The 21,228-nt window shown below is 44.8% G+C and overlaps 1 protein-coding gene and 1 pseudogene across 2 annotated transcripts; both read right to left on the bottom strand.

The window, feature by feature from the left end:
- Positions 1 to 849: 849 nt before the first annotated feature.
- On the bottom strand, positions 850 to 1,029 carry CTXND1 (cortexin domain containing 1; the record flags this gene model as incomplete). The annotated part of the gene is made up of 1 exon (XM_082833904.1): positions 850 to 1,029. The coding sequence occupies one exon, from the start codon at positions 1,027 to 1,029 to the stop codon at positions 850 to 852; it is 180 nt and encodes a 59-aa protein (XP_082690030.1).
- A 4,510-nt stretch (positions 1,030 to 5,539) lies between these two features.
- Positions 5,540 to 7,371, bottom strand: LOC309962555 (histone acetyltransferase KAT7-like; annotated as a pseudogene). The gene has a single exon. The product of its transcript is annotated as a histone acetyltransferase KAT7-like (transcript).
- Between the last annotated feature and the right edge of the window lie 13,857 nt (positions 7,372 to 21,228).

Below are 21,228 nucleotides of genomic sequence, written 5' to 3'. Positions count from 1 at the left end.
ATAAAGAGTGCTTGATGAAATGAGAAAGTGTCCATGCTCTAATATGAAGTGATACAACGTCATGCACACAGTATGATTTTGACTATTTAAAAATACATGTAAAAAATGCTGGGAGAAAATATATCAAAATGGCGGCTTTGGGGAAGTGGGATTATAAGGGTTATTTTCCCCCATCCTTCTATTTTTTCTGTATTTTCCCAAACTTCCAAAATACACATTTCATTTATAACAGGAAAAATATACCCCTCTATATTTTAGTTAAAAAAAATACTGTTGGGAAGCAGCCCCTGTGCCTTTTGTAAATTTGGGGTGGTGAACCTTCCACCTCCTTTCCCACATCACCACGCGCTCCATTGCTGGCCCACTGGGAAGGGGCTGGGGCTCAGGTGAACGTCTGTGCTGGGAGCCTCCAGGGCCAGTGTGTGTGCTACTTTGCATGTTAAGGGCAAGAGTTTCCTCAAAACGAGACCACTGTTGTTAGGATGGTGGGTGACTGTCCCGTATCCGATGCCAAAAGGTGTGCGTGAGCCAGGGAAGATGACCGCCCCCTAGGCTCACAGTGATTCCCCAGACTGGGATCCGGGCCTCCTGACTCCCGGTCCAGCGCTCTTATCCCCAGACTGGCCCACCGCTGCAACACCCACAGCATCCCGAGCATCTCACCCTGCTGCTCCTGTGAGAGCAGGCAAGGCTAAGGTGAACCTTCTCCATCCCCGGGTGGCCAAATCCTTTCTCGCCTCCATGGGCTGGAAAGCCGGTGGCCAGGGGACAGAGGCACATCCTGGGGCAACCCTGTCCAGAGAGCGCTGGGCTCTCGGTCCCTCGCCGCGGCCCCCGCCCGCGGGCGCCTCAGTCATCCAGGTGTTGCTCCTCCCAGGTGGATGTGGGGATGGCGCTGTAAGGGTCCATGATGACCTTGGCGCAGCGAATGATCATCACAAAGAGGAAAAGGCAGAGGAAGACGAAGCAGGCCAAGGTCAGTCCTTTGTCCACGTCGACGTAGACGGGCTCAGGCGTGGGGTCCTCCATCTCTCGGCAGCGGCTTCGGACTCCTCCTCCGGCTCACGGTTGACTGGTACCATCTTCCACCCCTGCAGAGAGCCATAGCAGTGGGGACCGGAGGGTCGTGCCAACTTGCCTGGGGTGCGGGCAGGGCACAGCCCTCCCCCTTCTTATATGTCCCCCTGGCGTGGGAGTCTGCTGTTCCCCCTCCCCTCCCCCTCATGAGGGCGAGGAGAGGAAGGGTCACGTGCCTCCTTTTCAGGCGCCTACATGGTCTCAGCCCTGAACCTTATAGGCAACCCAGGTGCCAGGGCCCAGCCAGTGCGTCCTAGCGGGTGGGGGAGGTGACAGAGGAGGAGTCCCAGCAGTGGTAGAGCTGGGCTGTAGCGGAAGCACCTGCTGAGGATGGAGCCCCTGAAGTTGCCTCCACCCTCTGAAACCCTTTAGGATGAGTTATAATAATGCTTTCAACTCTGCCAAGCCACTGACTGAGGGTGATCAGAAAGCATTTTATTTTATTTTATTATCGTTGTTTATTTTTGGCTGTGCTGCATCGGCATGCGGGATCTTAGTTCCTCCAGGGATTGAACCTGTGCCCTCTGCAGTGGGAGCGCAGAGTCCTAACCACTGGACCGCCAGGGAAGTCCCCAGAAAGCATTTTTAAAAATTAGGTAATTAATATATATTTTTTAAAGCAGTAGAACTTACGTTTCAAATGAAAATGAACGTTGAATCCCAATACATGAATAGATTGAAGGGGAGCTGCTGTCCCAGAGTTGGGTGGGCAGGCAGCATGGAGAGTCTGCATCCCTTCCCCCTCTATGGGGGCCTTCTGGGACTCCTGAGGGACCTTTGCTGAGCCCCTGGGTCACAGTTGATAAACTGCGGGTGTGACGGAAGAACGGTTTTGGCAGTCAGGTGGACCCCGAGCCCAGCTGCCTTGCAGCGCAGTCCTGGGCAGTGTAAGGTTATCCTTGTACCAGGTCTACGCCTCCCTGCTGTGATAATACAGGGCACGAGGCTGCATCACAAGGGTGTGAGGATTCAGTGCATCTAGCATGGTCCCTGGCCCTGTGGGTGCCCCAGAGCAGGCCAAGATGGCAGGTCACGTCCTTGCAGCCCAGCGGTCAGGGAGAGCTTAGGACGAGGGGCACTGCTGCTCGTTATCATCACCCCCCTCCCCTGCCCACCCCCCGCTGAATTTTCAGAGCCCTTGAGCTGTACATTGTGCTTTCACATCCAGTTTATTATTTGATCCTCACGACAGCCCAGGAGGCATGTTAGCCGTGTATCAATATGCCCATTTTATAAACGTGGAAACTGAGTTACAGAAAGGGGGGAAATGACTTACCCAAGGTCCCACATCCCAAACCCTAGACCTCTGCATGCCTCTCTCTTCTCTGATGGAAAGTAAAGTGGGGACCCATCTCCCCCACCCACTTTGCAACTTCAGAAGGGCACCTATGCAACCCTGGGCTGGCAGCTCCTGACATATCTGTAACCACAGGTGACTATGCTTTCCCCTCCTTTTTTTTTTTTTTTTAAAGTTTTTTTGGCCGCGCCACATGACACGTGGGATCTTAGTTCCCTGGCCAGGGATCGAACCCATGCCCCCTGTGTTAGAGGAGCTGGACCGCCAGGGAAGTCCCGCTTGCCCCTCTTTCAGACATCGTCTCCATCCTCACCCCTTTCCAGAGGGCACTGACCTGCTGGTCGGAGTGATCACCACTTCACAAGGGCCACTGGGTGGGCTCGCACCCTGGGTGGGGCTGCTCCAGGAGGGAGGGGGAGTGACCAGACATCACAGCTGGGAGTCAGTGAGACCAGTGGCCTTTCCCTTATAGAGCAGGTACCCACACTGGCAGCAGCTGGAACAGAATAGGACAGAAGAAGGCTGATTACCTCCCAAGATGCCCACTCCCAGCCATGAGCTGGGCTGGCAGGAAGGTCTGGCCTGGGCAGCTTCTCCCTGAGCATGGTGGTGGGAGCAACCACAGTTTATTCTGATGCTGTTTTTTCTTTCCTTCTCTCTTTTAAAATATATAACATTAAAAAAAATTGTGGTGAAATATACATGACATAAAATTTACCATAGTGACCGTGGTTAAGTGCACAGTTCGGTGGCTTTAGGACATTAAATCGTTGTACAGACATCACCACCATCCATTTCCAGAAATCCTTTCATCTTGCCAGACTGAAACTCTGTGCCCATGAAACAACTGGGCTGAATTGGGAGATTGGGATTGACATACATACATTACTCTGTATAAAACAGATAACTAATGAGAACCTGCTGGATAGCACAGGGAACTCTACTCAGTGCTCTGTGGTGACCCAAGTGGGAAGGAAACCCGAAAAAGAGGGGATATATGTACACGTATAGCTGATTCACTTTGCTGTACAGTAGAAACTAATACCACATTTTAAAGCGACTATACTCCAATACAAATTAAGTTTAAAAATAAAAAATATAACATTAAAAACATTGTGGTAAAATATACATGACATAAAATTTACCATAGTGACTGTTGTGAAGTGCACAGTTCAGTGGCTTTAGGACGTTCAAATCGTTGTATAGCCATGACCACCACCCATCTCCAGAACTCTTTTCATCTTGCAAAACTGAACTCTGTGCCCAGGACACAACGGGTCCCCATTCCCCCTTCCCCTCAGTCCGTGGCATCCACAGTCCTATGCTCTAGGGACCTCATATAAGTGGAAAGATACAGTATTTTTCTTTTTGTGACTGCCTTATTTCACTTAGTGTAATGTCCTCAGGAGTCACTCAGTGAATGTCAGAATCTTCTCTCTTTTTTAGAGGCTGAATAAATATTCTCTTGTATGAATATACCACGTCTTGTTTATCCATTCATCCACTGATGTACGCTTGGGTTGTTTCCATCTCTTGGCTATTGTGAATAATGCTGCTGTGAACATGGGTGGACACATATCTCTTTGAGACCCTGCTGCAATTCTTTTTTTTTTGAACAGAGAACATGCTTTACTGAGGAGTAGATATAGAGCAGCACATTCTACCACATGTGGGGAAGGGTTAGCTTCTGTAAAAGGCCTTTACCCCTTAAGAAAACCCCCAGTGAAGTTGCTTTTGGATAAATTTTAGCAGTGACACTGAAACTGGCAGGGAGCTGCCTCTGAACATGCTTAAAATTAGCTCCCCCCAACCCACAGTGAATATAAGCCGTGTACAAAGACGACAAGAGAAAGGCACAAATGACCAGAGTTGGGATTGCGGTGAGGGCTCCACATGAAGACAGTGGTGTTGTAGGAAAGGGTGACATGACGTACATCAAAAGCTGCCCCAAGGTAGCAGGTTATAATGGGCTAGAGAGAAATTAGAGGGAGCATCTCTTCCTTCACTTAAACAACACCAAATATAGGAGGCCGCAGAATGGGGGAATGGTGGTAAATCCCAAAAAGGAAATGGAGGAGGAGTTCTTGGAAGGGCATAAGCACTTTAGTCCTAGGGGGAGGGGGAGGCAGTGTTGAAAAGCAAACCCTGGCAGCGGTGACCATTCTGCCTTGCTGAGTCATGGGCTGAGACACGGAAGTCATTTTCAGTCACTTCTCCAAGGATGTTCAGACAAAAGCAATGTAACTTATGTGGAAGCATAGGTGTGCTGTATCAGACTGGTACTGGTGAAAAGCTCTCTGCAGTATAATTAACCAGTTAACATGCAGCATGAAAGGGAGAACTGGAAATTATTTGGGCACCTGCAAATGTAAAAACGGACAGGGAGTAAAGAGAAGAAAACGTTTACTACTGAGCGCTTTCTGGTGAGGCAAAAAGTAGCATTCCATTCCCTTCCACCAAGCCGTTGCCCACTGCCCACAGGTGAACTCAAATCCAAGTACAGAATCACCACCTCTCAATTCTTTTCTCCATCTCATTCAGATAACGTGCTGTAACCAAGACTAATCCCTGCGAGTCTTCAAAGGTATCTGGCTCTGGTCAGCCTGATACTGATCAAAAACAGGTCTTTCAGTAAAAATGGAGGAAAAAACTTAAAGTGAGAGGAACCCAAAGGGAAGGGACCCCTCCCAGCACACACACACACTCAGAAGTGTTACCTCTTCCTGCCCCTCCAAACACACACGTAAGGAATAACTGGGAAGGTCCTGGTGGCGGTAACCATAGTTGGTGGCCTGGTGACAGGTGGCAAGAAGTACTACTACAAGGTTTAGAAGATACGACACGACCTCATGGGGCCAGAGGAGAGAACCAGTGACTGGACAGGTACAGTACCAAAACAGAACACCTTGGGTCAGTGCCACGAGGGATCTGCGCTCAAGTCTAATACAGATCCCATCCAGGCAACCTCACTGAGGCCGAACAACAGCTCCTCAGAACCAGCATCTGCAGTGTACACGAAGGTCAGAGCCAGGACAGTCCTGGGGGGGATGGCCTTCCCAAAGGATACTGTACTTGCCAATCACAAGAGCAACACAAATGACAGACAGATCCCTAGAGTACAGATTCCTACTGCTGGGGTTTGCTGGCTCGGAGTGACCGGTCACTTTAAGTGCCCTTCGGAGGGGTCCCTTTTAAACTGCTTGGATCCATGGTTTTATTGGAGTTGGATCTTTTGGCCTCGTTGGCTGTCCACTCATCAATCAGGTCCTGTCTCTTCAAAACGAGGTGTTTTCCTTTCCAATATTTGAGCATCTGAAGGGCTTGCAGAGTGCTGACAATGTCCACGGGATTCACAGCTGTCTCCTGGCTAATTTCTTTGATAGAAATCTCTTTGCCTTGGAAATTATGCAGGTAATGAAGAAGCACCTCTTCCAGTAACTGCGGTAGCTTATGAGCCGCAGATCTGAGAGTGGACGTTCTGGGGAGCCAACTTTTTCTTCCTCTTTGGAAAGCAAATAACTGAAATCAATGAGCATCTTGCCATAGCCCTGTCTCATGTACTGAGGCGTGGTAAGGATACAGGATACATTGTGGTGGAGGAATGAATTCTTTTCCTCGGAAAATTATCCAATCAGGTGACAACCAGTGTTGTCTGCTTCTGTCATAACATAGAACAGGAAGGGTTCTACATCATAGTATAATGTCTTGTGGTCCAGAAAAACCTTGGCCAACAGGCACAGTTTTTGGCAGTAGATCTTGTTTTTCTTGCCATCCACTTCAAACACAGAGATTGAACCTTTGCATTATATCTCATCTCCGGGTGGGTGTTTCCACACACACTTAGCCACGTGTCAGCGGAATATTGTCCAGCTCTTCATGTATGTTAAACAGAATTCACACATGTAAAGACATCCCAGTCATGCATATTCCTCAGGATAGGGAGAATGGTACCAAGTATTTAGCTCATAGCGACAAAAAGCAATAGTTTTAATCAGGTTGCTCCCCCCTGTGATGTGGCCTTGCAGCCTTAACTTCTCCAGACCCTCTGAAGCCCGGGCTTGTGCTCTTCCGAAAAGATCCGTCATACTCGCTAGTCAGGTTTTCCAGGAGAGGTTCCCGAGTGTTCCCATAGGTCTGCCTGTGTTCCATATATTTCTCTTTCTGTTCTTTGCTCAGCCCCGCATTTCTTTTCTTCCTGAGTTCAGCAACCTTTTCCTTATATCGCAACTGCCTCTCTGTTGGTACCTCGTGCCTGGTTGCATGCCTGTTGTTGCCATCTTGCCTGTGGGACAGCATCCTTTCTTCTCTCTGCTTATCCAGGCTCTGTGCTCTCACCTTGCATTTATCAGCTGAGAGGTTACGATAGAGAGGGCATCCTGATGTAGAGAAATGTCTCTCGTGTTTTCCTGTAAGGTGTCCTAGGGAGTCACAGCCTGGTGTAGGACCGTTCATACTGAAATTGTAGCTTTCACGGAAGTGGCAGCGCTTGGGGCGATGAGAGAGATCACTGCCTGAGTCCTTCAGGGACACATCCTTGGCAGTGCTCTCATCGTGAGACACGTTGGGGCTGGAGATGTCTATATCAGACTCAGAAGAAGGGGCATTTCCAGCTGGCGTTCGAGGTGGAGACTCACATGATCAGCTGTATTTTTAGTTTCTCTATCTGAAAAGTCAACCACCTGCTCACTTTCTGAGCCAGATGAGCGAGTCTGCCGAAGCGGGTATTTTTCCGGGGTCACTGGGGTCGGCTGCCGCTGACTACGCGTCACTCTCCTGGTAGAATAAGCAGGTTCCTCGGTACCGAAAGACTGCAAATTTCCAACAGGACTGGAATCTTGGGAACTCTGGCTTAGCCGGGCCGAGGAGCGGGTGACTCGGGCAGATGGCCGGGATGTACCATCACTCTCTGAACTGTCTGGGTGCTCGAGATCTGTAGAAAAATCGGAATCTTCGGTTCCACCTGAACTACTGCCTGCATTCCTCTTCCTTTGCGGCATTGCCGGCGGCTGCGGCCCACCGGTTCCGATTCGGGCAGCGGCGGCAGCAGCAGTAGGAAGGGTGGCTCCGGCGGGCTCCGTGGCGGCCTCTGTAGCGTCCCGATCCTGCGGACGATCCCAAGTGCCTCCTGCTTCACAGCGTCTAGAACCTTCTCCTGTTGCAATTCTTTTGCACAAGTGGAGTTGCTGGATCAACGGTAATTCTATTTTTAATTACTTGAGGATCATATTTAACATCGTTGTATAAAACAATACTTACACACAGTTCAAAATTCAAAAAGTACAAGAAGAAAACCACGAAGAACAGTTTTTAACGACTTCTCTCTCCAAGCAATCCAGTTCATTTCCAGACAGACAACTACTGTTATGAGGCCCTCAGACATCCCTCTCAGCTGGAGGTATTCAATACATAGACATTGTATTTGCAACTATTTACATGGTGTTTACATTGTATCGGGTAACATGAGGAATCTAGAGACGATTTAAAGTATGTAGAAGGACGTGCATAGATTACATGCAAATACTATGCCATCTTATATAACGGATTTGAGCATCTGTGGAATTTGGTATCCAGTGGAATCCTGGAACAGACTCCCCACAGCTACTGAGGGACCGTTGTATTGCCTAATCATGTTTGCTTTTCGTCTTTTCTTTTTCCAGAAACATATCCCTCTGTTGTAACTACTAGAGCATGCAGGACCCCTTCCTCTCACCCTATCCAGTGGTGACACCATCTTGAGTGTGGTGTCCATTTAACTTTTAGGGTTCCTTGGACCATACTTTGAAAATACGGATCTAGTCCACCTCTCTCCATTTCAGAAATGAAGAGACTGGAATTGAGGGAGGGGGAGGGGTTTCTCAGCATCTCAGAGTGATAGCATAGCTGACCTTGGAGCACACTCACATTTCTGACCCCAGCCAGGTCTGTGCTTTGGGCCACAGGTACCGATGCCACATGGTCCTTAGTGGCTCTCAGGGATGGAGGGACATGCTGGAGTTTCATGCTCTTGTGTTTCACAGCTGCACCCAGTGTGACCTCTCAAACACAGACTCTGAAATCCCTGGCCAACGGTCTGCCTTAAGTTCATATCAGATACCCTGCGCCAATTGTAAAAGTCAGGCCTCAGAGAAATTGTCTCGTGACCCTCCCGTGTCTTGTATGGGGCGAGAATTGGTCCCTATAACCTGGTAACATGCCCCAGAGGAAGATTATCAGCATTTTCTGGATGCTTCCAGCTGGAATGAATGCCAAGAACTTGGATGCAAAGAACAGATTCATCTTTCCAGCCTCCAGATGGCGTGTGCTCATTAATGTTAATTACTGGGCTGGCACATGTCCCTTCCAGCCCCATTTCCCAGGGAGGACCTGACACCCGGGAGTGATGCAACGCTGAACTCAACTGCCGTTCCCTGGGAGCTGAGGAGCTGGTCTTCCCACGGGCCAGCTCAGTGGTCCCCAACAGAGTTGACCCATCCTTCAGCATGGCGCCTGCGCAAGCCAGATGCTCCGTGTGCCACGCTCTGGGGGCGGCTGGAGGTGAGCTTGCTTGAGTCCGGGGTTCTGATCTGGGCGAGTGAATGACCCTGAAGGGGAATGGCTTCTGGGCCGACCCAGCACACTTGTCTAAGTGAGCGGCTTTGGGGTTGGGGTGCAGAAGATCCAAATGGAAAAGAGTCCTGCCAGATGCCATGGGAAAGTCACAGGACAAAGGGACCAGTCCAAATATAGGCCCTGGAAACCAGTATCTCAGTCAGGCTTTTAGGAAAAAAACAAGCAAGAGGGCAGCCACAATTCAAAGGGCACACAAATAGAGGATTTACACACAAATGTGTGTACTACCCCAGGGCTGGGAGTGGGGGGCTCAAGACCTTACTCTCTGGGCTGACATATTTCTTTATTTCTGTACATATGTGTGTCTTACCTGCTAGGGCTACCATAACAAAATACCACCGACTGTGTGGCTTAAACAACAGAAATTAAGTTTCTCACAATTCTGGAGGCGAGAAGTCCCAGATGAAGATCTGGCGGGTTTGGTTTTTGGTGAGAGCTTTTCTCCCTGGCTTGCAGACAAGCCTCCTTCTCGCCGTGTCCTCACATGGCCTTTCTTCAATGTATTGGGTTAGCCATAAATTTCGTTCGGGTTTTTCCGTAACATCTTACGGAAAACCCGAACAAACTTTTTGGCCCGCCCAATATGAGAACGGGAAGAGGGAGAGAGACATTGCCCACTCTTCCTCTTCTTATAAGACCACCAATCCTATCAGATGAAGACCCCACCTTTATTCCCTCGTTTGACCTTAATTACCTCCTAAATGTCTTATCTCCAACACACTGGGAGTCAGGGCTTCAACATATGAATTTTGGGGGGATACACAATTCAGTCCATAGCAGTGTGTCAGTTCCTCAAGGGCAGGGTCCAAGTCTGCCCGAGGGGCACTGCCAGCCTGGAACCAGGCCAGGCCCGCCCCTTGTGGGTTCACAGGAAAGGTCAGAGAAGATGCAAACCTGCACCTAGCCGCTGCCCTCTGGACACCAATGGGAGGGAGCAAGGGGACTGAAAAAGCATGTCACTTATTACTGCGGGGAGAAACAACGGGCTGTACCGACATTGTGAATTCAATCAGGTAACAAAGATTGGAGCTGGTCACGTGCAATCATCCACTGGTTCTATAAATAGTAGTGGAGCCATTATGGAACGTGACCTGTCGGAATCACTCCCCCACATGACAGATGGATTAAGTGGATGCCATTTGCTCAGGACACAGAAGATGTCCAGTGTCATAACCCGACACCAATTACGTCGTCCTGTGGGACTGCGCTTGGTGGCTCCACGCCTCCATCAGAGCAATTAACAGGCTTGCCAGAGAGAAATGATGAGTATGTGCTAAGAGATGATTAAGACCATAACCACTACCAGGGCTGGAAGGGTGTACGGAGGGCATGGGATTCATGGAATACTGTGGTGAGAACTTGTTGTCTTCCAATATTTAAATATCCCTAACCTCTAAGAAACATTCCAGAGCAAGGAGGCTGTATGAAGCAGCACTGTTTCAGATAGAAGAAAAGAGAGTATTTCTGCCAAGAGAAGGCATCAGCCTTGTATCCTACTTCCATAAGCCGTCACACCAGATCTGCTGTATCACTTTTATAATATGATGCTGATGCTGTTGGTCTCACTTAGATCTCATACTCCCTTAACTATTTGGTGTGCACACCCCCCAGCCTCTGTATGTTTTGATCCTAGCAGCTCACACCTACTGTTTTTTAGAAGACTGCCCTTGGGCTGCTGCAGCTGCTTCACCCATGCGTGCAGAGAACTTGAAATGCCTAGAAGTTTACATCAAGGACTCTTACCCTACCCAGACTGCACAAGATGCTAAAATTAGGAGATTCACTATCAGGAAAGCGTGTTCTGAACAGAAGGCCAAGGGTGGGACTGGACAGCCTTTTGCTAGTGCCGAAGAGATTAGATGTGCCGCTTGGCCATCTCAGCAGAAACCAGGAATAGAAATGAGATTATCCAGAAAAGATCTCTGGAGGACTCTCTTATCTAATGGAGTGAATCCCTGGGACATGCATGGGTAATATACAAAGGTTTTGAGAATGTTACATTAGAAATGCTGCTGGCTGGGGCTTCCCTGGTGGCGCAGTGGTTGGGGGTCCGCCTGCTGATGCGGGGGACGCGGGTTTGTGCCCCGGTCCGGGAGAGTCCCACATGCCGTGGGGCGGCTGGGCCGTGGGCCATGGCCGCTGAGCCTGCGCTCCGCAACGGGAGGGGCCACAGAGGTGAGGGGCCTGAGTACCGCAAAAAAAAAAAAAAAAAGAAATGCTACTGGCTAGAATCGAAAGGGACACAGACAAGATAAAATGAAGGAAGGCTGTTGGACTCTAAAATTTCTACAGGCGGGAGCAGGATGATAAAACTAGTCAGCTACAAAGTGTTCTTCCCTTCAGGACAATAGAGTAATGACTCTGAGAAGAAGAGCTTTGGCTCAGACTGCGGAGCTGTGTGGATCCTTGAGTCACAGATTATTCCCCAGACCTTGAAAACTAATGAAGTTTTCCCAGTTGGATTTTGAAATTGCTTGGGACTGCTGACTCCTTTCTTCCTTCCATTGTTTTTCCTCCTTTAAAATGGGAATGTGTGTAACTGTTATCCTATGCCTGTCTCACCACTGTATTTTTGGAGCAGATGACTTGACTTCTAGTTCCACAGATGGAATTTTGCCCCAGGGTGGATCATATGCCAAGTTTTACCCATACTTAATTTAGATTTGGAGTTGATAATTTTGGACTTTGAGTTGATGCTATAATGGGTTGAGAATTTTGGGGATGTCAGGATGGGGTGAATGTATATAGGATAGAGATGAATCTTTGGAAGCCAGAGAGTGGACTTCAGTAGATTGAATAATACCTCCTCAAGAAGTCCACAACTGAATCTTTGGAATCTGTGAATGCTATCTTATATGGCAAAAGGAACTTTGCAGATGTCATTAAGTTAAAGATCTTAAGATGGTGAGATTATCTTGGGTTCTCTGGCTGAGTCCTGAATGTAATCACAAGTGTCCTAGAAGAGTAATTACACAGGGAGATTTTTGGCTACAGTGCAGGAGGAAGTGTGACCACAGAAGCAGAGACTGGAATGATGACGCCACAAGCCAAAGAATTCTGGAAGCCTCTCTAAGTGAAAGAGGCAAGGAATGAATTCTCCCCTGGAGCCTTCCATAGGAACCAGCCCAGCTGACACCTTGATTTTAGCCCCTTAAGACTCATTCTGACCTCCAGAACTGTAACAGAATATATTTCTGTTGTTTTAAGCCGCTAAGCTTGTGGTCATTTGTTACATAGGCAACAGGAAGTCACTGTGGAGGTTTAAGAGAAAGGCATTTCTGTACACAATCCTTTTGATTCTTATATTCGATCTATAAAAGACATGCTCTATTTCCCCAGGTTTGGAGAAATGGAAACAAATCAATCAAAGGTACACAAGAACATGATGTCTACTTACTAGAGGAGGAGTGACTCACTGGCAGGCTGTCAGAAAAATGCACCTTAAAAGGGAACTGAAAACCCAAATGAAGACGGAACAAGAGCACAGCAGCTTCGGGCACTGACGCAAGTCAGACAAAGGCAGCCATATAGTCGGGGAAAGCGAGGGGAAAGAAATTGCACAAAGATACGGAGAGGACTTCCCTGGTGGCGCAGTGGTTGAGAATCTGCCTGCCAATGCAGGGGACAAGGGTTCGAGCCCTGGTCCGGGAAGATCCCACATGCCACGGAGCAACTAAGCGCGTGCGCCACAACTACTGAAGCCCGCGTGCCTAGAGCCCGTGCTCCGCAACAAGAGAAGCCACCGCAATGAGAAGCCTGCACACTGCAATGAAGAGTAGCCCCCACTCGCCACAACTAGAGAAAGCCCGCGCGCAGCAATGAAGACCCAATGCAGCCAAAAATAAATAAAAGTTAAAAAAAAAAAAGATACGGAGAGTTTCATCAGTGGTCTTGCTGAGGCCGTAGCATCAGGAACTGAGGCCTGGAACTTGGTGCAGCGGGAGCTGTAGCTCTTGCCCTTCCCAGTTTGCTGATCCATCAGGCACGGCAGTCACAGCAACAGGAGGAGCCAGAGCAAGCGCGTCAGTAGAGACCGTGAGAGGCAATGAGAGGAGAACAGGGGCAAGGCTGCTCTCGTCCTTACACCAAAAGATCCATTCTTTGTGGTAAACTTAGGGAACTTCTGTTCCTTATAGAGTCACTCTCAAATAGAAAACACCTGAAAAAAATCATCTTCATTTCTGGAAGGCAGTGCGCTGAATAATGCCAGGAAGGGCACTAGCTTTCTACTGGTTATGAGGAGCAGGTTAAAAAAAAAGAAAATGCTACATTGTTACAGTGTATATATGTATATATATATATATATATATATATATATATATATATATATATATAATGCCAGATAAGGCAATGTGACACCACAGGAAAACTCACACTCTGGACACAGGGATGTGGGTTCAAATTCTGACTTCACTGTTTACTAGTGGAGGATCTTGAAAAAGTTACCCCCATCAAGACTCAATCTCCTTGCCTATAAAATGGGGCTAATTATGCCTATCTCATGGGGTTGGCATGTGGATCAAATGCAAGAATGGTCCTTTTCTGGCCCAGATCTTTCCCGTTCTCGCATGAGCGCAGGGACAACACACACCTGGAAAGCTTTACATGACTCCTGGTCTGCTCAGAGCCTGCTCTCTGGTTTGTTTTGCCTCCTTTGATAAGCTTGCTTTCAGACGCCCCTCTGTTTGTCCTCAGACCGTGTTCCCGAGTCACCTGCCTGGATCCTGGGTTCGGTGTGCATACGGGGATGTGGAGCTGAGTCACCAGGCTCTCTTGGTCTCAGTCTGGCCTGCAGGTCTCTCTGCTCTTCCCCACAGTTCAGAGCATCCTTCTGGTATCCTCCCCGTGCTGACTGCTGCTTGTGCTTTCCACTGAAAAGTAGATGATGACTACACAGCTACCCTCCACACCTGGCCCGTGACTTCTCAGGCCTCTGGGAAGAGCCTGTCATATCCTGTCCATGACCCGCTCCTGTCATTTGCCTCAGACATTTTCAAACTTACAAGAAACAGGAAGATCTCAGAAGTAAAGGAAAACAGAATGAATATGATTGCTCAAACAATAAGTATCATGGCATACCTAGGAGCTAAATTATACTTGGAATAGGAATTTCAGGAAGAGAGGAAAGAATAAAAGAAATTATAATGGAAGAAAAGTTGCCTCAGCTGAAGAAAGCCTTACGTCTGTAGCTTAAAAGGACTAATTGAATATAATGGATTTTTAATGGAAAGAGACTTACACCTACATTTTTCTTGGTGACCTCTGACTTTCAAAGATAGTGGGGAAGAAAAAAATCTATGAGGATATAAAGAGAGAGAGAAAAGTAGGCTATTCACAGAGTGTAAGAAAATAATGTCAATAGACTGGCATCAGATTCTCCTCAATAACACTAACTACCTGAGGACAGGAAGTAATATCTTTAGGGTTTTGAAGGGGAAGAGTAAAAACAAAGAATTCTGTATAAAATAATGTTATTCAGCTGTGAGAGCAACAGAAAGTCATTTTCAGATATTAATGGATTTGAAGTACCCATCTCATGCATACAAGTCCTCCATCCTTCCAGCCAAAAATAACTTGCTTGAAGAGGTACCCCTTTCAATAAATGAATATTGATATAAATGAATAAATTTATTCATACCACTAAGTAACTCAAAGTGAAAGATTCAAGGGAGAGGAAAACGTGCAGAGAATAATAAAACCAATAAAATAATCTATAGTGTAAATAATTATAATAAATATAGGTATAAAACAATGTAAATGTTAAAAAAAGAATTTTAAAAATAAAAGTTACATAACATAAAGACTTTATAAAAATAATCCGTATCTAAAAATTCCACATTATTTCAATAAAAATTAGTGGAGGGAAGGGGGAAGGAAATCAGAATATAATACATTTTTAATATTATTTGGGTAATGTAAATATTTTAATAATTTTAATTAATTCAATAATTTAATGCCAGTTCTATTTTAATATTGATAGAGTAGTGTAGATTAAGATATGTGTTTGACTATTTAAAGATAAAACTAGGAGAATGACAAAAAATAATTGAATAATATAATTGGTAAGCTGAAGAGACGTTTTTGTTGCCTGTGGGGAATATACATTATTTTCAAATATTCATGGAACATGTACAAAAATTGATTTAGTGTCAATTTACAAACGAAAACACCCACATATTTTAAAAAGTAGAAATTTTACAGGCTGTATTTTCCGACCACAAAGGATTAAACAAACTAACAAATCAACAAGCTATTTGAGTTAAATAACGTTTAAAAATAATTATTGAGTTAATGAGGAAATTAAGCTGCCATTACAGAATATTTAGAAAATCACTCTAATGAGAATACTACGTATTAGAAGTTAGGGGGTGAGGTGAGTGACAGCGGTTTACTACACTCAGGACCAAAATCATAGCTTTCATGATTAAACAAAAAGAATTAAACAAAGGGAAAGAAGAAATCAACTGAGACAGTTAATAAAACAGTATCAAAGAAATCTGGAAGATGAAATTAGTAAAATTAAAAGCAGAAATTAACAATTCACAAAACAGAGCACCAATAGAATTAAAAATAAACCACAGAGAAAGGTCTTTGTGTAGTTTGAACCTGGGCAAACCTCTGGCAAGGTTAATCTAGAAAAAAAGAGAAAAGGCAAGTATACACCTTTAGGAATGAGAAAGAGGCTATAACCATAGACACTAAGGAGATTAAAAATATAAAGAGGCAGCGCTGTGTAAAACTCCACCAATACATTTGAAAAATTCAGTGATATGGATGTTTTCTAGAACGTAAATTGTCAAAACGGACTAAAAATATGCAGTATTGGAAAACAAAATTAAACAGTCTCTGTGAGAGGTTTGTCAAGAGCCTCTGCTTAGCCTAAGTTGGGCTGGGGTCCCGCAACCAGACCAAGGTCAAGTCCATGAAGCTGCCTAAAGTCCTCCAGTGCATCATGGCCTCCCTGGAGCTTCCCTGGACTGGGGAGGCACCCTTCCTTGTTCTGAGAACTGGGGACAGCCTGGTGGCCACCAGTAGGCTTCCTCTCCTCTTTGCCAGTTTGGGATTACAAAACAACAGGAACACATTTCTTGTTACTACTTCTACTGAACAGCTCAAGCTCCAAAGTCACCAACTTTGAATATGTTTCCGGGGACTAAGAAGTCCCCAACGTGCTTATTTATGACCAAAAGGCCAGTTTGCCCATGCCTTCCAGGTGGAGTGCCCCCTTGAGGCCAAAGGATGCCACATCACCTCGGGAAGCTGGTGGACAACTAGGAAGCTTACTTTGTAGCGTAGGTGGTTCTTCCAGGTGTGGGCTGTTCCAGCCTTTCAAAGTGCTCTGTCAAGAGACCCCACATCACAGCTCCTTAGATTCGCTCCCATGTATGAGCCACATTCCTGGGACTCTAGTCAGCCTCCAGGATGCTGGACTGTGACCGATCCCAGGATCCACAGCCTCAGGGATTCAAACCATTCCTCTCTCAAGAGACACCAATTCCAAGCCTAATGCTTTTATCCTCACAATGATTTTATTTCAGAGGCTTCGTTGCTCTTTCCTCCCTCTGGATATTGTTTAGGCAAATCGTGAGCTACTGAAGCAGATTTCTGGAACTTGAATCTCGGGGACAAAGGGGTAGAGTCTCAATCAGTTTCCATTCATCAGGCTCCCAGGCTCCTCATGCAAATATGCCCGCCTCCCCCCGCATCTCTCTAGGTCTGCTCATCAGCAGTTTATTTCCCAGAAAGAAATGTTAAATTTCCATCTCTTTGAATATCCTGCTACACAGAACCAATATGAGATTTTTAAATGTCTGTCCTTATCTCATCTTGCGTTAGAAAACCTTGAAGACTGTCTTCCTGTTTGCTAGGGCTGGGGCTCCATGAAAGTGCATGAGCGTATGTTTTCTGTCTCTCCTCGTGTTAAACATATGGCAAAAGGGAACACTTTCTGTTGATAGTATTTCCCCCAAATTAATGCAAATCCCCTCTGCAGAGCTCCACAAATTGCTTTCCTGGGTTTGAAGGGTAAACTGACAAGAGCCCAAAGTTATGCAAACTGGGAAGAGATGTTTCTTTTCTAAGGAACATAATTCATTTCCAGCCATGAATTGAGATGTTCACATTTCCTTCTTACAAATTTTACAAGTGTTATCTAGCAGCAGGGGGGCCAAGAAGCTGAAGCAAATTCCTTTGCTGCGATTTTCAAAAGTAACTTGAGCCTTGTTTTGGATAATTAGTCTTTCAATATAGAATCAGAAGTAATGACCTTGGACAGCATCCAATCCAGTGTCATTATTTTGAGACTGAGGCTCAGAGAGGGCAGATGATGTGATCAAGGATCCCTTTACGGGACCAGCACTGTTGAATGCTGATTGCTGGGGAGTGCAGTGACTTGACACTATCCATGATCTCCAACAAAAATCTCTGATTTCCTTGAATTCCTTCCAATGGCAGAAGGTAGGCTCTAGCGCGAAGACAGGGGAAAAATTCATCTTGCGTTTTTCGTCTGTGCCAGTTATAAGCAGGGCCTCTGTCCTACTGTGGACTGCATAGTAACATAGCTCTAAAAAGAAACATCTAGGAAATTGAGACAAGACTGCCAAAGATGAGGGCTGGTGGAGATCCAAACAAGGGGTTGGAATCCTATTTCAATGATTATGGTGTTGGCTATTAGCTTCTGGTAAATAACTTGCACCGAGTTAAGGAAGTTTTATTCCTAGCTTGGACAAAGTACTTAAATTCTCTAAGTTTTAGTTCCCTTATATAGAAAAAAGGGGACAATAATGACACTGACCTCATAGGATTGTTATGAGGATTAAATAAAACACGGGAAATTCTCAGCACATAGTAAATGCTTAATAAATGCTAGCTGTTCTTATTGATTCTAGTATTCTAATGATTTTCAGGATCTTTTGAGATGAACGTGGAGTTTTTCACTGTCTATGAAAAAATATCTTAAAGTTGAACCAAATTTATATCCTGGAATAAGTTCTACTCTGTATACTATTTTTAAAACACTGCTGGATTCAAACGTTAATGTTTTATCTATTTTATTACAACCATTACTAATTAAAATGGATCTACTGATTTTTTGGTGTGCTATTCTGTTAGATTTTTGTATCAAGGTTGTGCTAATTTCTAAGCACAAGAGTAAGATTTCTGTATAATTCTGTGTCCCTAATAGTTTAGGAAGAGGAACTATCTGTTCCTTAGTAGTTTTTAAAACTCAGCCTGTGCCTGGGGTCTATTTTGGAAATGGATGATGAACAACACTTTGATTTTTTAATGGAAATATAAATATTTTTATATTTAAAATATAAATATAATATAAAATATAAATATGGTTAAATATAAAATATATATTAAATATATATAGTAAATATATAGATATTCTCCATATTCTCTCTAACTTTCTGCATGTTTAGTTCTTTCAAATAAAATACTGGCAGAAAAAAGTGGTAATAGATACTATTGAGAAAAAAAGGTAATGAGAAAACAATTCACTGGAAAGCAAGAGAAAAGCGTAGAATTGATCTATAACATCAATAATTTTTTTAGACATCTTTATTGGAGTATAATTGCTTTGCAATGGTGTGTTAGTTTCTGCTGTATAACAAAGCTATACATATACATACATCCCCATATCTCCTCCCTCTGCGTCTCCCTCTCACCCTCCCTATCCCACCCCTCTAGGTGATCTCCCTGTGCTATGCAGCTGCTTCCCACTATCTATTTTACATTTGGTAGTATATATAAGTCCATGCCACTCTCTCACTTTGTCCCAGCTTACCCTTCCCCCTCCCCGTGTCCTCAAGTCCATTTTCTACGTCTGCATCTTTATTCCTGTCCTGCCCCTAGGCTCTTCAGAACCTTTTTTTGTTTTCTTTTTTAGATTCCATACATATGTGTTAGCATATGGTATTTGTTTTTCTCTTTCTGACTTACTTCGCTCTGTATGACAGACTCTAGGTCCATCCACCTCACTACAAATAACTTGATTTCATTTCTTTTTATGGCTGAGTAATATTCCATTGTATATATGTGCCACATCTTCTTTATCCATTCATCTGTCGATGGACACTTAGGTTGCCTCCATGTCCTGGCTATTGTAAATAGAGCTGCAGTGAACACTGTGGTACATGACTCTTTGAATTATGGTTTTCTCAGGGTATATGCCCAGTAGTGGGATTGCTGGGTCATATGATAGTTCTATTTTTAGTTTTTTAAGGAACCTCCATACTGTTCTCCATAATGGCTGTATCAATTTACATTCCCACCAACAGTGCAAGAGGGTTCCCTTTTCTCCACGCTGTCTCCAGCATTTATTGTTTGTAGATTTTTTGATGATGGCCATTCTGACCGGTGTGAGGTGATACCTCATTGTAGTTTTGATTTGCATTTCTCTAATGATTAGTGATGTTGAGCATTCTTTCATGTGTTTGTTGGCTCTCTGTGTATGTTCTTTGGAGAAATGTCTATTTAGGTCTTCCACCTATTTTTGGATTGGGTTGTTTGTTTTTTTGATATTGAGCTGCATGAGCTGCTTGTATATTTTGGAGATTAATCCTTTGTCAGTTACTTCATTTGCAAATATTTTCTCCCATTCTGAGGGCTGTCTTTTGGTCTTGTTTATGGTTTCCTTTGCTGTGCAAAAGCTTTTAAGTTTCATTAGGTCCCATTTGTTTATTTTTGTTTTCATTTCCATTTCTCTAGGAGGTGGGTCAAAACGGATCTTGTTGTGATTTATGTCATAGAGTGTTCTGCCTATGTTTTCCTCTAAGAGTTTTATAGTGTCTGGCCTTACATTTAGGTCTTTAATCCATTTTGAGCTTATTTTTGTGTATGGTGTTAGGAAGTGTTCCAATTTCATTCTTTTACATGTAGCTGTCCAGTTTTCCCAGCACTGCTTATTGAAGAGACTGCCTTTTCTCCATTGTATACTCCTGCCTCCTTTATCAAAGATAAGGTGATCCAATGTGTGTGGGTTTATCTCTGGGCTTTCTATCCTGTTCCATTGATCTATATTTCTGGTTTTGTGCCAGTACCGTTTTTCTTTCTCAAGATTGCTTTGGCTATTTGGGGTCTTTTGTGTTTCCATACAAATTGTGAAATTTTTTGTTCTAGTTCTGTGAAAAATGCCATTGGTAGTTTGATAGGGATTGCATTGAATCTGTAGATTGCTTTGGGTAGTAGAGTCATTTTCACAATGTTGATTCTTCCAACCCAAGAACATGCTATATCTCTCCATCTATTTGTATCATCTTTAATTTCTTTCATCAGTATCATAGTTTTCTGCATACAGGTCTTTTGTCTCCTTAGGTAGGTTTATTCCTAGGTATACTTTTCTTTTTCTTGTTTGTTTCTTCATTTTATTTTATTTATTATTTATTTATTTATTCATTCATTCATTCATTTATGGCCGTATCGCACTGCATGAAGTATCCTAGTTCCCCAGCCAGGGATCGAACCTATGCCCCCTGCATTGGAAGCACAGAGTTTTAACCACTGGACAGCCAGGGATGTCCCTGTTTCTTCATTTTAGATATTTCTTCATTGGTCCTGTGCTTTCCAAAATTTCCCCCCAGTCTGTGGCTTGTCTTTTAACTTTGTTCATAGAATCTATTTATACTTGTTCAAATTTTTTTTTTTTTTTTTGCCGTACGCGGGCCTCTCACTGTTGTGGCCTCTCCCGTTGTGGAGCACAGGCTCCGCACGTGCAGGCCCAGCGGCCATGGCTCACGGGCCCAGCCGCTCCGCAGCATGTGGGATCTTCCCGGACCGGGGCACGAACCCGTGTCCCCTGCATCGGCAGGCGGACTCTCAACCACTGCGCCACCAGGGAAGCCCTCAAATTGTTTTAAAGTTTAATATAGTCAGCCTCATTCATCTTTTCCTTTATAATTTATGCTTTCTGTGACTTCTTAAATCCTTTCCTATCCTGATGTCTTCGATGTATTCTCCTATATATATTTTCTAGAATTTTGACATTCTGTTTTTCTTACTTACTTAGGTTTACCATCCATCTGAAATTGATTTTCATGTTATCTGACATGGAGGTGTGCAGTTATGTCTCCCCATATGGATAGACAATCATCTCATCCCCATCTATTGACTAGTCAGTCCTTTCCCCAGTGATTTGTAATGCAACCTCAAGTTTCCATCTACACAGGAATCCACTTCTGGGCTCGTTATCTATTTTTGTTTGCTGTCTCTCCCTGTGCTGTCTGAAACTATGTTACAATGAC

Source organism: Leucopleurus acutus (assembly GCF_964270905.1).
Source record: "Leucopleurus acutus genome assembly, chromosome: 1".
NCBI classification, from domain to species: domain Eukaryota; kingdom Metazoa; phylum Chordata; class Mammalia; order Artiodactyla; family Delphinidae; genus Leucopleurus; species Leucopleurus acutus.
This window is presented reverse-complemented; position numbering and strand designations above follow the sequence as displayed.